Below are 22,500 nucleotides of genomic sequence, written 5' to 3' on the forward strand. Positions count from 1 at the left end.
GGAAGTGGAGGGTCGAGGAAGAGGAGGAGGAGGGAAAGGAGAAGGGAAAGATATTGGGGATTAAACAAAAGGGAAGGAAAACATGGGAAGAGAAGGAAGAAGGGATGGATAGGTAGATAGGGAGAGAGGGATAAAGATAGACACACAGAGCTTTCCTTTATCCATTATTTTCTCTTCCCTTTCTCTTTTAATCTCCCTTCTCATTCCTCCCTTTCTTCTCCCTTTCCTTTCCTTTCCTTTCCCTCCCTTTGACATTCCTTCCTTCTCTCCTACCTTTCCTTACTCCCTCTTCCTCCCCTATCAATCTCCCCCCCCCCCCCTCTCTCTCTCTCTCTCTCTCTCTCTCACGGAGCACACAGGGTAAGGCCTTGACACCTCCCACCCTTCTCCTACACACACACACACACACACACACACACACACACACACGTGACCTACATTCGTAATAATACACACACATACGCCACGGGAATGTATGTGTGTGCGTGTGTGTGTGTGTGTGTATTACTCTTCCGTTTTAGCCCCACCCATACACACACACACACACACACACACACACACACACACACACACACACACACACACACCTGTAATTATCCTCTCTGGCATTTCCTTATTTCTGTTTGTTTTTTTTCTTGTTTTTTTTTTTCCTTCTCTCTGTCAAGGCTCCTCCTCCTCCTCCTCCTCCTACTACTACTACTACTACTACTACTACTACTACTACTACTACTACTATTACTACTACTACTATTATTACCACCACTACAACTACTACCACAATCACGACTACTACTATCACCACTACTACTACTACTACTACTACTACGACTACTACTATTACTACTACCACTACTACTACTACTACTACTACTACGACTACTACTACTACTACTGCTGCTACTAATGATTATAATGCAACAGGAAACTTAGTACCTCATTCACGGGTTCCAGGATGTAATACAACGCTCGATTCTTAATGATAATGATCTCTGAACGTTGTAATTAGGTCGATCCTCTCTCTCTCTCTCTCTCTCTCTCTCTGCAGGCAATTTATGCAGTTCGTTGCTCATCATTTATGCAGAATTTCCTACCAGATATTCTACTTTCACCTTCTCTTATCTCCCTCCCTTCCCTTCCCACCCCCTTCTCTTCTCTTCTCTTCTCTTCTCTTCTCTCACTCACCTTCCCATCCCTTCCCTTTTTTCACTTCTTTTCTCATTTCTTTCCCTCTCTTCCCTTCCCTTCACACCCCCTTCTCTTCTCTTCCCTTCTCTTCCCTCCCTTCCCTCACTCACCTTCCCATCCCTTCCCTTTTTTTCACTTCTTTTCTCATCTTTTCCCTTCCCTTCCCTTCCCTTCCCTTCCCTTTAGAAACCGGTAACTGAGAGTGCAGAGAGGTGAATGAGTTTAAAGGGAATGTAGGAATGCGATTTAAAGGGACTGCATTGGAGTTTAAAGGTACAGAAGGATTTAAAAAGAGGTATCGGAGGAGAGAAAAAAAAAGGGAGGGAAGGGAGTTTTAGAGGGAGCGTGGGAACAAGATTTAAAGGGACAGCCGTGAATGTAAAGGGATCGAAGGGGGATTTAAAGGGAGGTAACTGAAGGGAGAAAGGGAGAATGAGAGAGAAAGGAAGGGAAGAGATGTTAAAATGAGTGTAAGGATCTATATTGAAGGGAAGGAAGAAGGATTTAAAGGGAGGTAATAAAGGAGAGATTTAGGGAGAGGGAAAGGAGGTTTAAAGGGAGCGTGGGAACAGGATTTAAAGGGACAACCATGGAATTCAAAAGGAAGTGAAAGAAGACGTGAAGGATCTATACTGAAGGGAAGGAAGAAGGATTTAAAGGGAGGTAATAGAGGAGAGATAGAGGGAGAGGGAAGGGAGGTTTAAAGGGAGCGTGGGAACAGGATTTAAAGGGACAACCATGGAATTTAAAAGGCAGTGAAAGAAGAAGAAAATGGGAAAGGGAAATTGGCAAAGGAAGCGTACACACACACACACACACACACACACACACACACACACACACCTCTTTGTTTATCATACTCATGCAGTGTTGGTAATAATGGTGACGTCATGACAGTGTTGCCACGTCTACAACTCCCACCCACCCCCCACCCACAAGCACATAACATTGGCAACGGTGTGTGTGTGTGTGTGTGTGTGTGTGTGTGTGTGTGTGTGTGTGTGTGTGTGTGTGTGTGTGTTCAAGCAAGCCCTGTCATTATTTTTTTTTCCCTTCCTATATGTAATTTGCATCGTGACTAATGAAATCCGAACCTGTTTATGACGGAGGCAGGAAACATTTATTAACTATTACTCTGCCTGTCATTATTTACTCTCTCTCTCTCTCTCTCTCTCTCTCTCTCTCTCTCTCTCTCTCTCTCTCTCTCTCTCTCTCTCTCTCTCTCTCTCTGATTTGGCACCATGCAGTTAGTATTCACATTATTATTATTATTATTATTATTATTATTTTATTATTATTATTATTATTATTATGTGTTCTGCTTCACCACCACCATCATCACAATCACCACCATCACCACAACCATCACCATCACCATCATCACCATCACCTCTACCTCTATCTTCCTCTTTCTCATTCTCTTCAGCTCTCCCAAACCCTCTTAGTAATACCTTTCCCTCTTAATCCCCCTCTTCAGTATTCCCACCATCACCATCATCATCACCACCATCACCACCATCACCATCACTACTTGTTCCTCTTTCTCATTCTCATCACTTTCCTAAACCTTCTTCTTCTCCATCCCCCTCTTCTTCATCCTACCCCATCACCACCATCATCACCATAATCACCACCACCACCACCAACAAAAATAACAACCACACACATTCACCACCCCAAACTATTTCCAAATCAGCTGTTCATTCTTTAACTTCTTGGTTTGTTTACATGAGTCAGCCCTAAAACCTTCCCTTCCATCCCTTCCTGAACACCTGTCTGTCTACCTGCATGCCTCACCTGCGGCCTCCATAGGTAAGGGGGGAGGGAGGGAGGAAAATTTGGGAGTCATGAGAACGGAAACTGATGGGAGGAAAGGAGGGGAGATAAAAATGAAGGGGAAGGAGGGAAGAAGGGAAAGGAGATAGGAGAAAAGAATAAATGATGGGGTATAAGGAAAAGGGAAAATAGAGGGAAGAAAGGGAGATAAAGGAAAGGAAGAATGGAGGAAGGGAAGGGAACTATGGGAAAGGGAGGGAGGGAAGGGGGATTGGAAAAGGAGGGAAGAAGGGAAAGGAGATAGAAGGAAAGGAATAAATGATGGGGGATAAGAAAAAGAGAAAAGGGAGGGAAAAAAGGGAGATAAGGAAAAGGGAAGGGAACTATGGGAAAGGGGGGGAGGGAAGGGGGATTGGGAAAGGGAAGGAGGGAGAAAGAAAGGAAAGGAAGAAAAAGGGAGAGGACACGAAGGAAAAGCCACAAAGACCTGTATATTAGAAGGAAGAGGAAGGGAAGGGAAGGGAAGAAGAAAGAGAAGGGAAGGAGGAAAGTCAAGGGAGGAGGAAGAAGGAAGGGAGGCATAAGGGGGAAGGAAGCAAGGTAAATAAGGGAGAGAAAGAGAAGTTAGACATGCTGGAGGAAAGAGAGGGAGGGAAGGAGGAGGAGGAGGAGGAGGAGGAGGAGGAGGAGGAGGAGGAGGAGTTTAAGTCACGCCAGGACTGCTCAGGCGAGACTTCGAGGAACAGACTTACAAAAACCTTCACGAATTTGTTTGTTTACACACACACACACACACACACACACACACACACACACACACACACACACACACATATTTTTACGTCTATCTTTGGTTGCTGCATCACTGGAGGAGGAGGAAGAGGAGGAGGAGGAGGAGGAGGAGGAGGAGGAGGAGGAGGAGGAGTAGGAGGAGGAGGAGGAGGAGGAGGAGGAGTCAGTCTTTCCCTCACGTAAGTTTATTGGCGTGTCGAATGAGAGAGAGAGAGAGAGAGAGAGAGAGACTAACGGACTTATAACCTTTTACTGATTGGCGATTCAAGGGAGAGATAAGTGCTGATAAACCAACTCTCTCTCTCTCTCTCTCTCTCTCTCTCTCTCTCTAATGGCATAACAATGAAGGTCACGTCAAATATCACTCATGTTTTTCCTTGGCCAAAGCGAGGACTCTCTCTCTCTCTCTCTCTCTCTCTCTCTCTCTCTCTCTCTCTCTCTCTCTCTCTTTAACGCGTCGCCAAGGCTATACGGTAAAGGCCACTACTGACGCCACTCCACCCTTCCTCCTCCTCCTCCTCCTCCTCTTCTTCCTCCTCCTCCTCCTCTTCCTCCTCCTCCTCTTGTTTCCTCTTTCATTCCGTCATTTAACTGATTCTCGTTCTTTATTCCTCCTCTCTTTCTCTTCTCCTCCTCTATCTCCTCTTTCTTTTGCTTCTCTTCTTCTATCATTTTCTTCTCCTCCTCCTCCTCCTTCACCCTTTTTCTCTTGTTCTTTATTTTTAGTCTTTTTCATTATCTATTCTATTTCTTTCTCTTTTTTTCTATCTTCTTCTTTTCTTTCTTTTTCCTTATTTAACCTCCCTTTCCCTGACATCTTCCCTTTTTTTCATACTCTGTTCTTTTAATCTCCCTTTCTTCCACCTCTTCCTCTTCCCCTTCCATTCTCTTCCACCTCTTCCTCCTCCTCTTCCTCTTCCACTTCCATTCTCTCCCACTTCACTCCCCCAATTCTTCCCATTTTTCACATCATATTCCTTTTCTTTCTCCTTTTATCTTCCATTCTTCCACCTCCACCTCCACCTCCTCCTCCTCCTCTTCCCCTTCACACCTTTAGCTCCCCTTCCTACGTGGGTCAGGAGATATGGAGTGGGTCTTTGTCTGTCTTTGTACCCATTCCAACGACCACACCCACGGCACATCCTCCTCCAGCTACACCCACACCCACACCCACGGCACACCCATCAACACCTTCCTCTCACCTCTCCATTATATAGTCAGTAAGTCAATGGCAGGTTCCTCTACTTCAGTGTTTGTTATTCTCTTCTTTCTTTCTTTATTTTTATTGTTTTCTTGTTTACTCGTATTGTAATCGTTCATATTAACATCTATTTAGTATTTCCTTCTTTCTGTTACCCTTCTGATATGTCTCCTCTAATTCTTCGTCTTCCTCCTCCTCCTCCTTCTTTTTCTGTTCTTCCTCGTCGTTTTTGTATTCATCATCTTCGTCCTCCTCTTCCTCGTCGTCATCGTCCTCCTCCTCCTCTTCCTACACCTCCAACTCCTCTTCCTCCTCCTCCTCGCTGCCTGGGCCCGGCGTGTGGCTCCTAAACAGCCTACCAGACGAGGAAACGCAAATTGCATCTCGCACCCGCCAGAGAGAGTGCTCCCGGAGGAGGCGTGAATGGGGGGGAGGAGGGAGGGGGGGTAAGGAAGGGGAGGGAAGGGGACAGGTAACTCACGACCCCTTTCCCCTTCCCTCCCCTTTCCCTGCTTCCTTCTCCTTCCCTTCAATCTGATCCTACCAACACCTCCTCCTCCTCCTCCTCCTCTCTTCCCCTTCCTCTTCTTTATTTGTCCTTTTGTTTATCCATAACAACAACAAAAACAACTATATACACTACTACTATTACTACTGCTACTACTACTACTACAACAACAACAAGAACAACTAAACATACTACCACTGAAGCAAAGACATTACCTTCTACTACTACTACTACTACTACTACTACTACTACCACTACTACTACTGCTCCGAGCCTCCCCATAACGCCTGCTACCTCTACTTTTATTGCCGCCATCACGTCCCCCGCATCACCGCCTTTACGAGCAGGGCCAAAAATTTCATCTCTTCGCTTCTTAATTCCCTTACGCACGTCTGTTATGCGGTGTTGATGTTGTTTTCTTTGTTGTTATTTTTGATGTTTTTTTTATTAATTTTTCCTTCTCTTCTCTTGCTTCCTCCTCCTTCTCCTTCTCTTACTACTACTACTACTACTACTACTACTACTACAACTACTACTACTACTACTACTACTATTACTGTCATGGTTACGATTTTTACTACTATAATTACAATCCTACTATCATTACTAATACATTTCAAGACTACAAGGATTAGAGAGTTTGTTACCACTACTACTACTACTACTACTACTACTACTACTCATAACACTCTCAGCACTCAACCACCTTTTAAAGTTTCCAAACGTTACCTTTTTTTTCCTATCGGTTTCTCTTTCTATGGTTTCTATCGCTCTCAGGTGCTTGGCTACACACACACACACACACACACACACACACACGAGGGGTCACGCTGGCTGGCTGCATGATGGGACACTTTCAGGTGCTCGTCCACATGCAAAAAAGAGAGCACTGGTGGTTGGTTGCATTTCCAGGTTACTAAGAGGATGGTTACTACTACTACTACTACTACTACTACTACTACTACTACTACTACTTTTTCTTCTTTTACTTCTTCTCCTTCTTTTTTTATTCTTTTTCGTCTTGCTCTTGTTCTTGTTCTCCTCCTCCTCCTCCTCCTGCTTTTTCTTCTTCTTCTTCTTCTTTTTCTTCTTCTTGTTTCCTCTTCTACCACTATAACTACTACTACTACTACTATTACTACCACCACTTCTACTACTACTACTTCTTCTGTTTCCTCTTCTACCACTATAACTACTACTACAACTACTACCACCACTTCTACTACTACTACTACTACTATTACTACTACTACTACTACTACTACTACAATATGAACCAAATCCTCATATAACAGGTGAACCAAGAGCAGGTAAGAGAAAGAGTAATTGACAGACAGACAGTCAGACAGGTAGACAGACAAACAATCGGACATGTAGAGGACAGGTGGGCCGAGACAGGTGTGAAAGCCAACAAAAAAAGGAGTTACAGGATCGAGTGTGAGACAGACAGATGGACAGACGGAGAGACAGACACAAATACTATCTATGGAAGAAAAAAAACTGTTAATATATTTTCACTTTTATAGAGGAGAAATTGAGAGAGAGAGAGAGAGAGAGAGAGAGAGAGAGAGAGAGAGAGAGAGAGAGAGAGAGAGAGAGAGAGAGAGAACCACACCAGATTGTTTTTTTTTTATTCCATTTCGCTCATTGCCTTAAACTAGCGTGCGATTGACACCTTTATGATTCAGTGTTAAGTGTGTGTGTGTGTGTGTGTGTGTGTGTGTGTGTGTGTGTGTGTGTGTGTGTGTGTGTGTGTGTGTGTGTGTGTGTGTGTGTGTGTGTGTGTGTGTGTGTGTGTGTGTGTGTGTGTGTGTGTGTGTGTTGGGAAGTGGGGAATATTAACTTTATTTAACTTTTTACTTTTTTTTGGTATAAAGTAAAAAAAAAAAATCATCGCAACTTGATTTTCTGGTTGTTTGTATTTGTCTCGTTTTTCTCTTTTTTTTTATATTATTTGTTTACTCGTATTGAAGTGTGTGTGCTGAGGTGGCTTGCATCTCTCTCTCTCTCTCTCTCTCTCTCTCTCTCTCTCTCTCTCTCTCTCTCTCTCTCTCTCTCTCTCTCTCTCTCTCTCTCTCTCTCTCTCTCTCTCTCTCTCTCTCTCTCTCTCTCTCATAAAGATAGATTGATAGATAGAGAGTAGTAGTAGTAGTAGTAGTAGTAGTAGTAGTAGTTGATTGCCGTATGGCAGTCCGGTACCATTCCTCCTGACCGGAAGAGGGGGCTGGTCGTCCCTATCTGGAAGGGGAAAGGGGACAGACAGGACTGCGACAACTACCGGGGTATTACACTGCTCAGTGTCCCAGGCAAGGTGCTTGCCCACCTATGACTGATGCGAATTCGCAGCCAGCTGCTGAAGCTGCAGAGACCTGAACAGTCCGAGTTCACGCTTGGTAAGTCAACAACTGACCGTATCCTAGCGCTTCACGTGCTGGCGGAGCGCCGATTTGAGTCTCGACAGGAAATGCTTGCAGCCGATGTCGATCTCAAGAAAGCGTTTGACTCAGTGCAACACGAAACACTCTAGGATCTTCTGCGACTCCGCCGTTTGTTGTGAGAACAGAGAGCGTCTGAGAACACGGGCTATCCATCACAAATGAGTAGATGATATTTTAAGCCTTTAATATACAAAGCTAGTATGTTTTGTCTCATTATTTCAAATACACGGCGAAGACTAATGAGCAATATCGACTAAGGAGGAGCAGAGAGCGGCCTGGGTCCCCTTGACGGCTGCTGTGACGTTGATGGCGCGTCAGTGGACGGCCTCATCGTGCGTCTCGTCCTTGACGGCAGTAGTACTGCCCTCCGCGTGGGCCTTATCTCTGTGCGTTATCTAACCACGGACCCATAGGCGCGCGCACACACACACACACACACACACACACACACACACTGACTATCAAGTCATCGTTACAAGGTGTACAGTTCTGACCGGCCGGCACCACGGGTTGGTTGCTCGTGTATTTTGGTGAGCTGTGACACAATCGACCTTAGCATGTGTGCGCGCGTTCCTGAGTGACCATCGGTTCTGAAGCAAAGAAGCTACGATGAGGTGGTGCGGAAGGCTGACGACGGTGGTGTCGGCGGTGGCGGTGATGGTGGTGATGGTGGCGGAGGTGAAGCATACGCAGGCCGCGCGGATCCTGATGGCGGTGCCGCTGGGCACTAAGAGCCACAACAACTTCTTCGTCCCCATCGCCGAGCACCTGGCGCGGCGGAACCACACGGTGAGCGACACCACCGAACAGCACATGTACAGGTTAAGAGATGGAGGTGAAGGCGTCGCTGTGTGCGGGGTTCACTGGCCTTGTGTCAGCTTGGCATTTCTTTTTTTTTTTTTTTTTTTTTTTACAACAAAGGAGGCAGCTCAAGGGCAACAAAAAAAAAAGAAAACAATAATAAAAAAAAAAGCCCGCTACTCTTGCACATCCCGTTCATGATTTAAGAGTTAAGAATTCATAATCGTTATAATAGAGGATTCCCATTAGCAATTATTTGTCAATGCTTTATAACACAACGACTGGAAAGGCGTGTGCGGCCCTCTGGTGTCCATCTCCTCCATACCTAATTAACTGAAATTCTTCTTGGTTTCAAGGGAGCAAAGTTTTGTCACCTGTTAGCGGCCCGTCTGAGGGCTTTGACCGTTGTTATGAACTATGAGATACGAAAACGGTCTTAAAGTTTAGAGTGTTTATGCTGCTCATCTTTCTTGATCCACGAAGGTGACCTACGTGGCGGGGTACACGGTGTCCTCAAAATCTCCAAACATCAGAGTGGTGAAGGTGCCCGACGAGGTACAGATACTCAACAAGGTTCCCAACCTCTTCACCAACAACCAACATCTCGCCATGGCCTCAATCATGAAAGAGATGGAGGTCGCGTGTGTCAACGCCCTGGCCTACGAGGGAGTGCAGAAGCTCAGGGACGAGAAGTTTGACCTGGTCATTGTACACGCCGCCGTGAGTGAGTGCTTCCTCTCCTTCGTCCACCAACTGCAGGTGTGTTTGACCTTAAAGCCCAGCGGGACATTTGAACTAATATAGGGTCTGCTTAGCATCACACGGACAAACTAACAAATATGTATCATAGTAAGGCCTAAACTAGTTATTCCAACAACTGGTGTTACACTCATCATCGGTCTTATGGCAATCAACAGGTTCCCTTCATCTACGGCAACCCAAACAAACCTGTAGGAGTCTTTGCCAAAGTGGCGGGCTGCCCCGCCTTCCCTTCCCTGTCTGCAAGCTTCATGCTGGACCCTGAGTACCCGCTCACCTTCATGGGGCGCACGATCAGCACCCTTTATGACCTGATGGGGATCATGTCCTACGAATGGAGCACGCTTCCAAAGTCCGTGCGATGAACTCTTTCTTTCGTACAATTCACAAATTCACAAGTTCACAAATCAAAATGTTCTGCGTGAAGATCAGTATACAGAGAAAAAACATTATCAAACTTAAGTGAATGAATATAACCAATTTCATAAATAAGAATAAAAGAAAAACTGATTCTCTGCATACTATAAATATCAAGACATTAGAAATAATTGAGTGTTTACTGTTTTGAAGTCACTAGACAAATATATATATATATATATATATATATATATATATATATATATATATATATATATATATATATATATATATATATATATATATATATATATATATATATATATATATATATATAAACCTCGTCAGTATGGAAGCAGAATGCCGCGCCCGCAAGTTGTGCCCTGAGGACATGCCCAGCCTCTTGGAGCTCAGACTAAAGAGCAGCCTCTTCATCGCTAACAGGTGTGTGTGTTTTTTTTTTTTTTTTTACAGCAAAAGGAAGCAGCTCAAGGGCACTCAAAAGAAATTAGGGAAATGAAAAAGCCCGCTAATCGCTGCTCCTATAAAAGAGAAGTAAAGAGTGGCCAAAAGAGAGGTCAACTTCCGGTGGAGAAGTGTCTTGATACTCTACTCCTGAAAGAGGTCAGGTCATAAGCAGGAGGAAAGGCAGACGAAAGAAGGCTGTTCCAGAGTTTACCAGTGTAAGGGATGAAAGAATGAAGATGCTGGTTAACTCTTGCATAAGGGATTTGGACAGTATAGGAATGAGCTAGAGTAGAAAGTCGTGTGCAGCGGGGCCGCAGGAGGGGGGAGGCATGCAGTTAGCAAGTTCAGAAGAGCAGTCAGCATGAAAAAAAATCGATGGAATATATAGAGATAAAACATGGCTTGTGTGTGTGTGTGTGTGTGTGTGTGTGTGTGTGTGTGTGTGTGTGTGTGTGTGTGTGTGTGCACGCCTCACTCCTGTCCTTCCTTCCTCCGCAGCGTCAGGACGATGGAGAACCCGACGCTGCCCTACACGCCCACGGTGGTGCACGCCGGAGGAATACACTGTCGCCCCGCCGAGCCGCTCCCCGAGGTACGTCCCTCCCCCTGTCTTTGGCTCTGCTGCTCCCCTTGACGAGACACTTGCTGCTGCTGCTGCTGCTACACCTTTGCCTCCCTCTCCCTCGTGCCAGGATCTGCAGCAGTGGGTCGCCGGCGCGGGTAAGCCGGGAGTCATCCTCTTCAGTCTGGGAACCTTCGTCAAGTCGAACAGCATGCCCGAGGAGTGAGTCCGGCTACACTGTTTAGTAGTCACTGTCCTGAGACACACTGTGGAACGGTACACACACGGTGGACAGGTACACACACGGTGGACAGGTACACACACGGTGGACAGGTACACACACGGGGGACATGTACACACACGGGGAACAGGTACACACACGGTGGACAGGTATACACACGCGGGACAGGTACACACACGGGGGACGAGTAACAGTGACGCCTCCTCCCTCACAGGTACAAGAAGGTGCTGCTGGAGGTGTTCGGCTCCCTGCAGCAGCGGGTCCTGTGGAAGTGGGACGAGGACGCCATGGAGGGCCTTCCCCCCAACGTGCGGCTGTCCAAGTGGCTCCCTCAGCAGGACATCCTCGGTCAGTTTGACGCGGTTGACAGTTTTCGGTACAGACCACTAGGGACTGTTGGGCGACTGCTAAATCCAGAGTATGAAGGCAGAAAGATGACAATGCGACGCGTACAAGCTAGTGTGCCGTGTGTAGAAGCTTGTACAAGCTAGTGTGCCGTGTGTACAAGCTTGTACAAGCTAGTCTGCCGTGTACAAGCTACTGTGGCGTTGCCAATCTGATGGTTCCTCTCCTCTTGTTCCCGTGGTCAGGTCACCCGCAGCTGCGGCTCTTCATCACACACGGGGGTCTGTTCAGCACCCAGGAGGCGTCCTACCACGGGGTGCCGGTGCTCGGCCTGCCTGTCGCCGTGGACCAAAAACAAAACATGAGGATGGTGCAGAAGGACGGCTGGGGACGGGTCCTACACTGGGAGGACCTCACCTATGACAGCCTTAGCGGCCACATCTTGGAGATCATGGACGACCCAAGGTCAGACAACCTTGCTTGAAAAGTGAGATCAATGCAGTGAGCAGCTGCTGTCTCTGTTTCGTGTAAAATTACAGTTCCTTTTGAATTCAGTCCGTCTTGGTCTGAATGAACAAACACTGACTGAGGCAAATGCGACTTCATTCTTCCTCTGAGACTCTACACTCTGGCCAAGCAGGTTTCGGGAGGAGGCGCAGCAACGCGGGAGGGTGATGCGGGACCAGCCGTTGTCGCCGGGGGACTGGACGACCTACTGGGTGGAGTACGTCCTGCGGCACCAGGGGGCACAACACCTCCGCTCCCCCGCCCTCGACATGCCCTGGTGAGTCCCCTTCTGCGCCCCTGCCCGGGTGTAAGTCACCACTGTAATGGAGTCCTGGATCCGTTCTGTATATTCCCTAAATGTCACATCAGCCTCACGCTGTTGATGACCAGTCCAGATAATTCCTCTCTATTCAGCGTTAGCAACAGCAGCGCCGAAGTCTTCCTCAAACTATATTTAGCATTAGTTAGACCTCATCTTGATTATGTGGTTCAGTTCTGGTCACCTTACTATAGAATGGATATCAAAATGTTAGAATCGGTGCAGAGGAGGATGACTAAGATGATTCAGGGGTTGAGAAACTTGCCATACGAGGAAAGACTCAGTTAAACTTGCATTCTCTAGAAAGGCGAAGGGTGCGTGGAGACATGATCGAGGTTTATAAATGGATGAAGGGCTTTAATAAGGGAGACATTCATAAGGTTTTGTTGGTAAGAGAACCGGGTAGGACACGAAGTAATGGGTTTAAACTGGATAAATTCAGATTCAACAGGGACATGGGCAAAAATTGGTTTACTAACAGGGTGGTGGATGAGTGGAAAAGGCTTAGCAGTCATGTGGTGAGTGCCAATACAATTGTCACATTCAAAAGTAGATTAGATAAATTCATGGACAGCGATACTGGGTGGGGTTAGATACACGGGAGCTTAGGGTCAAAGGAGCTGCCTCGTACAGGCCTACCGGCCTCTTGCAGACTCCTGCGTTCTTATGTTCTTATGTATACGCTGCCTTGCACACACTTCCGCCCCTCACGGCCTGTGGTCTCATCTCCAAGCTTCTTGGCGGGCCGTGTGCCATATTCCCTCCTCGAATTCCTTTCTCGGCTGATGAGTACCGTCCCCCTGTCCCTGTAAGCTCCTCTTCAGCCTCACACGGGCAGTGGACTCCAGTCCGCGCTTCTCGGCGCTGGCGCTACGTCTATTTTCTTCTCTACCTATCCTTTTCTCGCTGCTGTCTTCAGGTACGAGTTGTACAACTTTGACGTGTGGGCGGTGGTGGTGGTGGTGACGCTGGTGGCGGGGGTCCTGGCCTCCTGGCTCTCCTACAGGATCCTTCGGGCCCTGATTGGCTGCTGCTGCCGAGCAAGGAAGGCCAAGAAGGACTAACACTTGGCACACCAGTGTTCGGCCACTTGGAATACGCTAAGAAATGGTTTCTATTGTCAAAGAAACAACCAAGACGATGCAAAATGTACAGAGCGTCCCAGGACGGTGTACTGTTACCACGCTGTTCTGTAATCTTAAAGAAAATTACGATTGAAAAATAATGTACTAAATACTGTGCAAATTTCTCTCTTCAAAAAGCATCTGGGTGTCAACAGGCTGAACAGAGTGCTGAGGAAGCTTTCTCTGACTTGAGACATTCCTGTTTTTTTTTTGTTTTTTTAGTATTAGAATCCTAAAAATACTGAATAGTGCTTGAGTGAACACCGAACAACGTCTTACATACAGTTTTCATATAATAAAAATATGTTAAGGTTTGTAGGTAAACTGTCGAGTGTTTTACTTGCCTGATTTGAATATACAAAGCACGAGACTTTGAGAGAAACGTGGAGCACCGAGCGCTTCTACTTCTTCTACGGCCTTTAGGCGCTTGTAAATGGTCTTGTGTTTTCTTATGTTTATGGAACAAGAATGTGGATAAACGATGGCTGTAGGTTGTTACAAAACATATGGATGGAGGCGTGAAGGGGGGGAGGGGGGGAGGTAAGGAAGGGGGGCAAAGGGAAGGGGAGGGGAGGGAAGGGGACTGGTGACTCATGACCCCTTTCCCCTTCCCTCCCTATTCCCTTCTTCCTTCTCTTTCCCTTCAATCTGATCCTACTAGCAAGTCCTCCCCCCCCCTCTTCCCCTTCCTCTTCTTTCCTTGTAATTTCTTTTATTCATAACAACAATAATAACAACAACAACAGCAACTACATTCACTACTACTACTACTACTACTACTACTACTACTACTACTACTACTACTACTACTACTACTACTACTACTACTAAATGAAAGAACCAAATCCTCATATAACAGGTGAACCGAGAGCAGGTAAGAGAAACAGTAATTGACAGACAGACAGACAGATAGGTAGACCAGACAAATATTCGGACAGGTAGAACAGACAGGTGAGTTAAGAAAGGTGACAGGTGCCAAGAAAAAAAAGGAGTTACAGGAAGATTAAGAGTGAAACAGACAGACAGACAAATGGACAAACAGACAGACAGGTAAATACTATACATGGATAAAACTGTGAATATATATTTTTTCATTTTTATAAAGGAGAAATTATGAGCGAGAGCGAGAGAGAGAGAGAGAGACCCGGGATTTTTTTTATTTTATTCCATTTCGCTCATTGCCTTAAACTAGCGTGCGATTGACACCTTTATGATTCAGTACTAAGTGTGTGTGTGTGTGTGTGTGTGTGTGTGTGTGTGTGTGTGTGTGTGTGTGTGTGTGTGTGTTGGAAGGAGGGAGTGAAGGGCAATACTGCAACTTTTTTTCATTTTTTTTCACTTATTTTTACTTTTTTGTTTTGTTTTTGGTTGATTAATTTTTTGGTGCGAGAAAAAAAAAAAAAAAAAACTCCGCAGCTTGATTTTCTGGTTGTTTGGATTCGTCTCTATTGTTTTTTTTATATTAGTTTTTTTTTCGTATTGAAGTGTGTGTGCTGAGGTGGCTTGCATCTCTCTCTCTCTCTCTCTCTCTCTCTCTCTCTCTCTCTCTCTCTCTCTCTCTCTCTCTCTCTCTCTCTCTCTCTCTCTCTCTCTCTCTCTCTCTCTCTCTCTCTCTCTCTCTCTCTCTCTCTCTCTCTTTAACACTAGCTAAAAACATGGCAGATAAAGATAGATTGATAGATAGAGTAGTAGCAGTAGTAGTAGTAGTAGTAGTAGTAGTAGTAGTAGTAGTAGTAGTAGTAGTAGTAGTAGTTATTACGGTTGTAGGTGTAGGGAACACTATTTGAGCTAACGGAGGATGTAGAGGAGGAGGAAGGGAAGAAGGAAAGGGAGGGAGGGAGAGGGAGAGAGAGGGAGAGAGGGAGGGAAGGAGAGGGAGATAAGGGAGGAAGGAGGGATGAGCGGGAGAAGGACTAACCAGAAGAGAGAGAGAGAGAGAGAGTATGGTGGGTTGTGGGAATGTAGGAAAGGGAAGGGAGAGAAGGAGAGAGAGGGAGGGAGGGAGAGGCACATAGATTCTCTCACCCTAAGGGAAGGAGAGAAGGAGGAAGAGGAAGAGGAAGAAGAGGAGGAGGAGGAGGAGGGAGACAAGTAGAGGCTAGTTATTACACATTACAGAAGCCTTGGTATTGTAGGAAGAGGAGGAGGAGGAGGAGGAGGAAGATGAGGAGGAAGAGGAGAAAGAAGACGAGGAGAAGAAAGAGGAGATGTAGGAGAAGACATAGGAGGAAGAGGAGGAAGACCAGGAAAGAAAGAAGTAGAAGAAAGAAGACAAAGAGGAAGAAGAAGAAGAAAAAGAAGAAGAAGAGGAGGAGGAAGAGGAGGAAAGAGGAAATAGTTAATGATCAACTCACACAAGAATCCTCCAACCCCATCCTACTTCCTACATCCTCAATCCTTCATATGGGTTTAAATCCTCCTTAAGGACTCGTGGTATTATGTTCCTTCAGTCCTTATGGGAATCCTTAAGCCCTCTTCTTCTTCTTCTCTCCATACCATTCCCATCTACACCCACACACACCCATACCTATTATCATCACCATCAATGTCACCACCTGCACGCCCCTTCCTCCCTTCCTTTCTTCTTCTCTCCTACTCCCATCTACACCCACGGACCCCATACCCTTCATTATCACCATTAACACCATCATTTCTACGCCCTTCTTCCCTTTCTTCCTTTGTCTTTTTCTATATCTTTACCTTCTTCATCACCTATCATCGTCATCATTGCCCTTTCATCCTTTTTTTTATTTGTTTATTCAGCTTTTTCTCCTTCTACATCTACGTTAGTTTTCCTTGTTATCTGTCTCTGTACTATCTTTATCTAATCTGTTTCGCTTCTGTAAATCAATAACTGTCTACCTGTTATCTCTTGAACTAATCTACCTATCTACACATCTACTTTTACTGTTATCATACCTTCTTTACTTTCTCTATCTCTCCCCTCCATCGTTTTCTGTCTCTTCACTATCTATATTTAATCGGTTCCTTCTGTACATCGATACTTCTTTATCTTTTGAACTATCTTACCTATCTACATTTTGCTTTCTATATCTTTACTTGCCATCATTATCTATCTTTTCACTATCTATATCCCATCTGTTCCTTCTACAAATCAATTTTTCTTTATCGTTTGAACTAATCTACCCATCTACACATCTACTTTTACCGTCATTTCACCTTCGTTTCCATCTTTATCTTGGCAGGTGTTATGATTTCTCTCCCTCCCTCCCTCCCTCTCTCTCTCCCTTCCTCCTCCTTCCTACCTGCCTATATTATATCTCCCTTCCTTCCTCATTCCTACCTCACCCACGTACTCATCCCTCCCTCCTCCTCCTCCTCCTCCTTCCTTCAGGCTATACCCACCCACCTGCCCTTTCCTTCTCTTCCTTCTCCTCCTCAACCTCCTCCTCCTCCTCCCACTCCTTCCTTTCAACACCCACGCAAGCTTATTTTCACTCCCTTGTCCACCTTACCACTCCTTCCTTTTTTTTGTCCACATTGCTTCGTCATCTCTCTTCCACAATTCCACTCCTTAGTATCTTCGGTTATTGTACATCTTCCACTTTTTTCTATTTCTATATATGAGGCAAATTTTACTACTCCTGTCTTCCACCATAATGCTTCTTCCACTTCATCTTCAACTTACTCATCTCTATTTGTCTTTATTCCACAAACTTTATTCTTTCCATTTTCTTTGGTCATTATACCTCCTCCACTTCATCTTCTTTACTCCAATTCCACAAACTCCACTTCATCCTTTCCTCGGTTACAATGCCTCATCTGCTTCCTCTTTCATCCACTTCTTCCATTCTCCACTCAAAGTACTATGTTCTCTCTATTCCTTCCACTCTGTTCCATTCCCACACGAACCTGTCCCCTTCGTAACACCCTCTCTGGCCTCCACTTCCTTATTCAACTCATCAAAAACCCTCTTAGCAGTGCAAGTCTTTCTACACCTACTTATTATGCCGTTCCAGCCTTGCCATCCACCTCTCATCCCCTCTTCCACCCACTACCTACACACACACACACACACACACACCGCCAACCACACCTACACGCACCTCAAGGCCTTCAAAATATGCAAACAACAAAGCAATTTTAATCCCCTTTTATGGAAGATACTGTCGGGGAAGTGAGAGAGAGAGAGTGTGTGTGTGTGTGTGTGTGTGTGTGTGTGTGTGTGTGTGTGTGTGTGTCTGCGGTTGTGTCTGTCTGTCTACCTCTATCTCTCTCTAACTATCTCTCGTGTGGCGTAAGGCTGTAGGGTTTAAGTAGGACGGTATCGGGAAACACTCAGAACGGTACCGTGCGATAACCGGGTTTTAGGGGGTACTATTGCGTTGATCTTGAGGCCACTAGAGTCACCGCTGATAAGGAGAGAGCGGTTACGACATGTCTGAGAGGAGAGGAGATAGTGGTGTTAGTGGTAGTGGTGGTGGTAATAGTAGTAGTAGTAGTAGTAGTAGTAGTAGTAGTAGTAGTAGTAGTAGTAATAGCACCTCCATTCCCACACGTCTCCTCATACTCACGATTAGAATAAGAAACAACAACAACAACAACAACAAATGAACGTAATTACACTGAAAAGGTCAAATACAGAAAGGTTACGGATCAAACGTGAAATTAATCTATTTTTTTTGTTTAGTTCAAGCGGAAGCAAGATTTCTATTATCCCAAACACACACACACACACACACACACACACACACACACACACACACACACACACACACACAGGTTAATTATTCTAAAAGTCGAGGTGTATTTTAATCAAGAAAAAAAAGAACGAGAAATTAATTAAACTATTTAGAAATGAGGAAGGAGACGATGAAACACTAATTATTAAGAGCGAGAGAGAGAAAGAGAGAGAGAGAGAGAGAGAGAGAGAGAGAGAGAGAGAGAATAACACGTACTCAGCTTATTTCTTTCCTCTATAAAATCAATTTCTCTTTTCTTCCTCTCACCTGTCTGGCAGCCTCCGTACAGGTGTGACAGGATGTGTTTTTCACCTGCCGCTAATTACGTCTCGCGCAGGTGGAGTGTGTATCGCGACCAGGTGTGACACATTGCACCTGTGTAATTAATTGTCTCACTTTTCGCTAACTTGACTTTATGCTGCAGTCTTAATGAGGGTGTTTTTTTATATTATTTTTTTTATATATTTTTTGATATTTCTTTATTTTTTGTATCTATATTTTTTTTTTACTTTTTTGTCTCTTTTATCCTTTTTTTCTTTTTTTCTATCTTTTTTTATCTTTCTATATCTCTTTTTTTTTACTTTTTTTCATCTCCTTTTTCTTATATTTCTTTTTATTTATTTTATTTATTTTTTTCTATATTTTTTGGTTAGTCTCCCGTGCCAATACACACACACACACACACACACACACACACACACACACACACACACACACACACACGCACACATTCATTCATACATACATACATACATACATACATTCATATATAGCCGCATACATACATACATACATACATACAAACATATACAGGAATTCCTTTTAGATTAGTAAGAAACTCAAAGCTCCTGTTCTCTATGTGTCAAAATGAAATACTATCACACAATTTTACTTTTAATGAATAACAACATTAACTAAGACTGACTGATTTCGTTCTCTGCCACGTTAAAAAAAAATACATTACTTCATTTATCAATTAAGAACTCAACACCCTCTCCTCTAACTCTTTTTGGGAGCAGTGAGTAGCGGGCTTTTTTTTTCCCACATTGGTTTCCTTTTCTTTATGCCCTTGACCTGACTCCTCTGCTGTAAAAAAAAAATGCCATTCATCTTCTCATTGCCACACGTAGGGGAATGATAAGCGGGAACCTTCATATTTCTCTTATCTTCATCTGTGGTCACCTCTATGTTTGTTTATCAGCTCTCCCCTTCCCTCTTATCCTTATCATCCGTGGTCTCCGTTTTCTCAAGTGCGACCAAGATCTTGAGTTTACCTGCGTGCTGATGCGTTTGATCTGATTACCTGGACTTATTCTGATTATTATTTGATTTTCTGTAAGTATTTCTCTTCTTGTCTATGCCTGAAGTCCGTATTTTCAAACGTATCGGAACCACATCTGTTTGTCTGTTTGAAATAAGTCTCGTGGAAGTTGTTGGGGTGTTGTATCTTGAACGGGGAAAACACCAATGGAAAGCCGGCTAATCTTCACTCTGGCCTTGGGGAATAGTCGTAATTGGAGACCTATACTTTTAATAACATGTGCACCTCTGTTTGCCTGATTGAAAAAAGCCTCCAGTTGAAGTTGTTGGGGTTATGAGACCTTGAACGGGAAAACAATCCATGAAAATCCGGCTAATCTTCATTCTGGCCTTGGGGAATAGTCGTAATTGGAGACCTATACTTTTAATAACATGGTCACCTCTGTTTGCCTGTTTGAAAAAAGCCTCCCGTTGAAGTTGTTGGCGTTATGTATCTTGAAGGGAAAAAAACATCCATCAGAACCCAGGTAATCTTCACTCTGGCCTTGGGGAATAGTCGTATGTTGAAGACCTATACTTTTAATAACATGGTCACCTCTGTTTGTCTGTTTCAAAAGCCTCTGGTGGAAGTTACTATTCTTATGCATCTTGAGCGGGAAAACCTCCAATATCGTAGTGAGAGACTGGTGCGTTTAATAATATGGGAGTTACTGTCTTACGGTGTGGCCAGGTGCGAAATTCCTCTACCGTTTCACTCATAATTTTCCACTCCATTCATCCATCCATCCATCTCTTCTCATCAGCCAACATCTCCAGTTAATCAATTAGTAAGTTAGTCAGCTATTTAGTGAGTTATTTACCTAGTTAGTCTGTTAGTTGGTTAGTGACTCAGTTAGGCATTTTGTTAGTGAAGTAGAGTCGGTTAGTCAGACAGTCAGGTAGTTAGTTAGTTGGCCAGTCAATCAATCAGCCAGTCAGTAATTGGGTTATAGAAATATTGTTAGTTCGTTAATTTGTCAGTCAGTTAGTCTGTTAGTTAATGAATTTGGGAGTCAGTTGGTCAGTCAGACGGTTAGGTAGTAAGTTAGATGGCCAGTCAATCAGCCAGATAGTAATTAAATTAGTTAGATTGTGATATAGTTGATCTGTCAGTACTCAGCCATTTTGTTAGACATTGAGTAATCAGATAGTTATTAAAAAGTTAGTTAGTTAGTTAGGCAGGCAGTCAGTCACTCCTTTTGTTAGACAGTGAATTGGTGAGTCTGTCAATAATGCAGTTAGTCAATTTGATCTCCACAATCATTAACCTTTTCCAAAACTTGTTACCTCCACCTCAATTATTACGTTCACCTTGGGCAGACTTACCTAAATGTTACCTGAGAATATAATTTAAAAAGACAATCAACGGAAGAAGAAAAAAACACCTTAACACACCTGCTTTAGGGATGCCAAGGCTGTTCTTTATGCTTCTCCTTCTATTTGTTTGATCTTTTCCTCTTTATTTTCCTTCTTCTTTGTTTCCTCTTGAACGTAAACGGACTTGGCTCAGTTCCGGGTTAGCGGCATTCGTTCGTTCGTTCGTCTGTTCGTTCCGTTTATTGTTGTATTACTTTATTGTGTTGACGCCTCGCCTGCAGCTGACCACACACACACACACACACACACACACAAAGGGAGAGATGCATAAGCCACTGCCCTCTCTCTCTCTCTCTCTCTCTCTCTCTCTCTCTCTCTCTCTCTCTCTCTCTCTCTCTCTCTCTCTCTCTCTCTCTCTCTCTCTCTCTCTCTCTCTCTCTCTCTCTCTCTCTCTCTCTCTCTCTCTCTCTCTCCACATGACTTCACATCCTCTACATTCCGTTCCCACACTCTTTTTTTATTTACTCCTCAATCACAGTTACTTCTTGCACCTTAAATATATACTCTCTCTCTCTCTCTCTCTCTCTCTCTCTCTCTCTCTCTCTCTCTCTCTCTCTCTCTCTAGTTCCTTATTATCTTATTCCAATCACTTTATATTTCATCAACACAATTTACTTTATTTTTGCTATCGTGTTCTGTTTATTCCATTTACTTCCCATCTCATTTTATCATTTAATTACTTTCCTATCCCAATTTTATCACATTTCTCTATACTTCCCATCACTTCCCATTCCCTTAACACCATCTCACTCTTCTTCCCTTCAATTCACATTTCTTTCTTTCTATTTTTTTTTTTACACTTTCTATTCCATCTTCACCTCATTCCTCCTATGTACTTTCCCTTCCCCCTTTTCCATAATTGCTACCTTTTCATCCCTCTCCCCCTTTCCTCCCCCCTTTCAACGCACCCTTTTCATTCATTTCCACGCACTTCCTTAACAGACACACCCACACCCACACCCACACACGCAAATACACATGAACTCTAGTGCTGTTTCATGACTTGAGTGTGAAGGAAGAGGAGGAAGATGAGGAGGAGGAGGAGGAGGAGGGAGAGGGACATGAACAATAGGACTCCGTTAGTGTGGGGAGCTATCCTATTATGAAGCGGGGGGGGGGTGGGGGGTGGGGGGGCATGGCGTGAAGGAGAGGGGGAGAGAGAGGGGAGTGGAGGAAAGAGAGAGGAAATGGGGAGGAGGTGGTGGGGAGGTACGAGGATGGGAGAAAGAGAGGCTGGAAGGAGGAGAGGGAGAGGGAGGGAGAGGAAGGCAGGGGGAGATGAGATGAGATAGGGAGATAAGGAAACGATAGGCCGAAGAGAGAGACAGATTGGGGAGGAGAGAGAGGGAGAGAAGGGAGAAAGGTAAAGAAGAAGGGCAGAAGTAAAGAAAGAATGGGAGGAGGAGGAGGAGGAGGAGGAGATGAGACTGAGAGGTGAGGGAAGGGAAGGGAAGGGAGAGAAACATGCAAGGAAGGAAGGAGATAAGGGAGGGAGAGGAGGCAAGTAGGAAGGTAAGGAGGGAGAGAGGGGAGGAGAGGGAGGGAGGGAGAGGATAATGAACCTGAATGCATAGACGTGAACGTGAAGAACGGCAACTCGATTCTCTTCTTCCTTTCTTCTAAACGCAATCCAATTCTCTCTTCTAAATCCAATTCCCTTCTCTTCTCATTTCTTAACTCATTTCTCTGCTAAACGTCCTCAATGTTAAAGCCATTTCTCTTCACTCTTCTCTTCTAA

At 44.5% G+C, this 22,500-nt stretch overlaps 2 protein-coding genes across 6 annotated transcripts in view; one reads left to right on the forward strand and one right to left on the reverse strand.

Moving 5' to 3' along the window:
* LOC127007860 (ATP-binding cassette sub-family G member 8-like) overlaps window positions 1–22,500 on the reverse strand; it is a 111,770-nt gene that overhangs the window by 77,217 nt on the left and 12,053 nt on the right. The gene's annotated exons all lie outside the window — the stretch shown is intronic.
* Window positions 8,345–22,500, forward strand: part of LOC127007861 (UDP-glycosyltransferase UGT5-like) — an 84,157-nt gene continuing 70,001 nt past the window's right edge. For 4 of the 5 annotated variants that reach the window (XM_050879270.1, XM_050879271.1, XM_050879268.1 and 1 more), the window contains exons 1-5: window positions 8,345–8,689; window positions 9,185–9,460; window positions 9,619–9,812; window positions 10,166–10,261; window positions 10,784–10,877. In XM_050879270.1, the coding sequence (XP_050735227.1) occupies window positions 8,510–8,689; window positions 9,185–9,460; window positions 9,619–9,812; window positions 10,166–10,261; window positions 10,784–10,877 (840 nt within the window). In that variant the 5' untranslated portion in view covers window positions 8,345–8,509. The remainder of the gene's footprint in view (window positions 8,690–9,184; window positions 9,461–9,618; window positions 9,813–10,165; window positions 10,262–10,783; window positions 10,878–22,500) is intronic. The other variant, XM_050879267.1, reaches the window with a different exon arrangement.

Source organism: Eriocheir sinensis, chromosome 36 (genome assembly GCF_024679095.1).
Source record: "Eriocheir sinensis breed Jianghai 21 chromosome 36, ASM2467909v1, whole genome shotgun sequence".
Taxonomy (NCBI): domain Eukaryota; kingdom Metazoa; phylum Arthropoda; class Malacostraca; order Decapoda; family Varunidae; genus Eriocheir; species Eriocheir sinensis.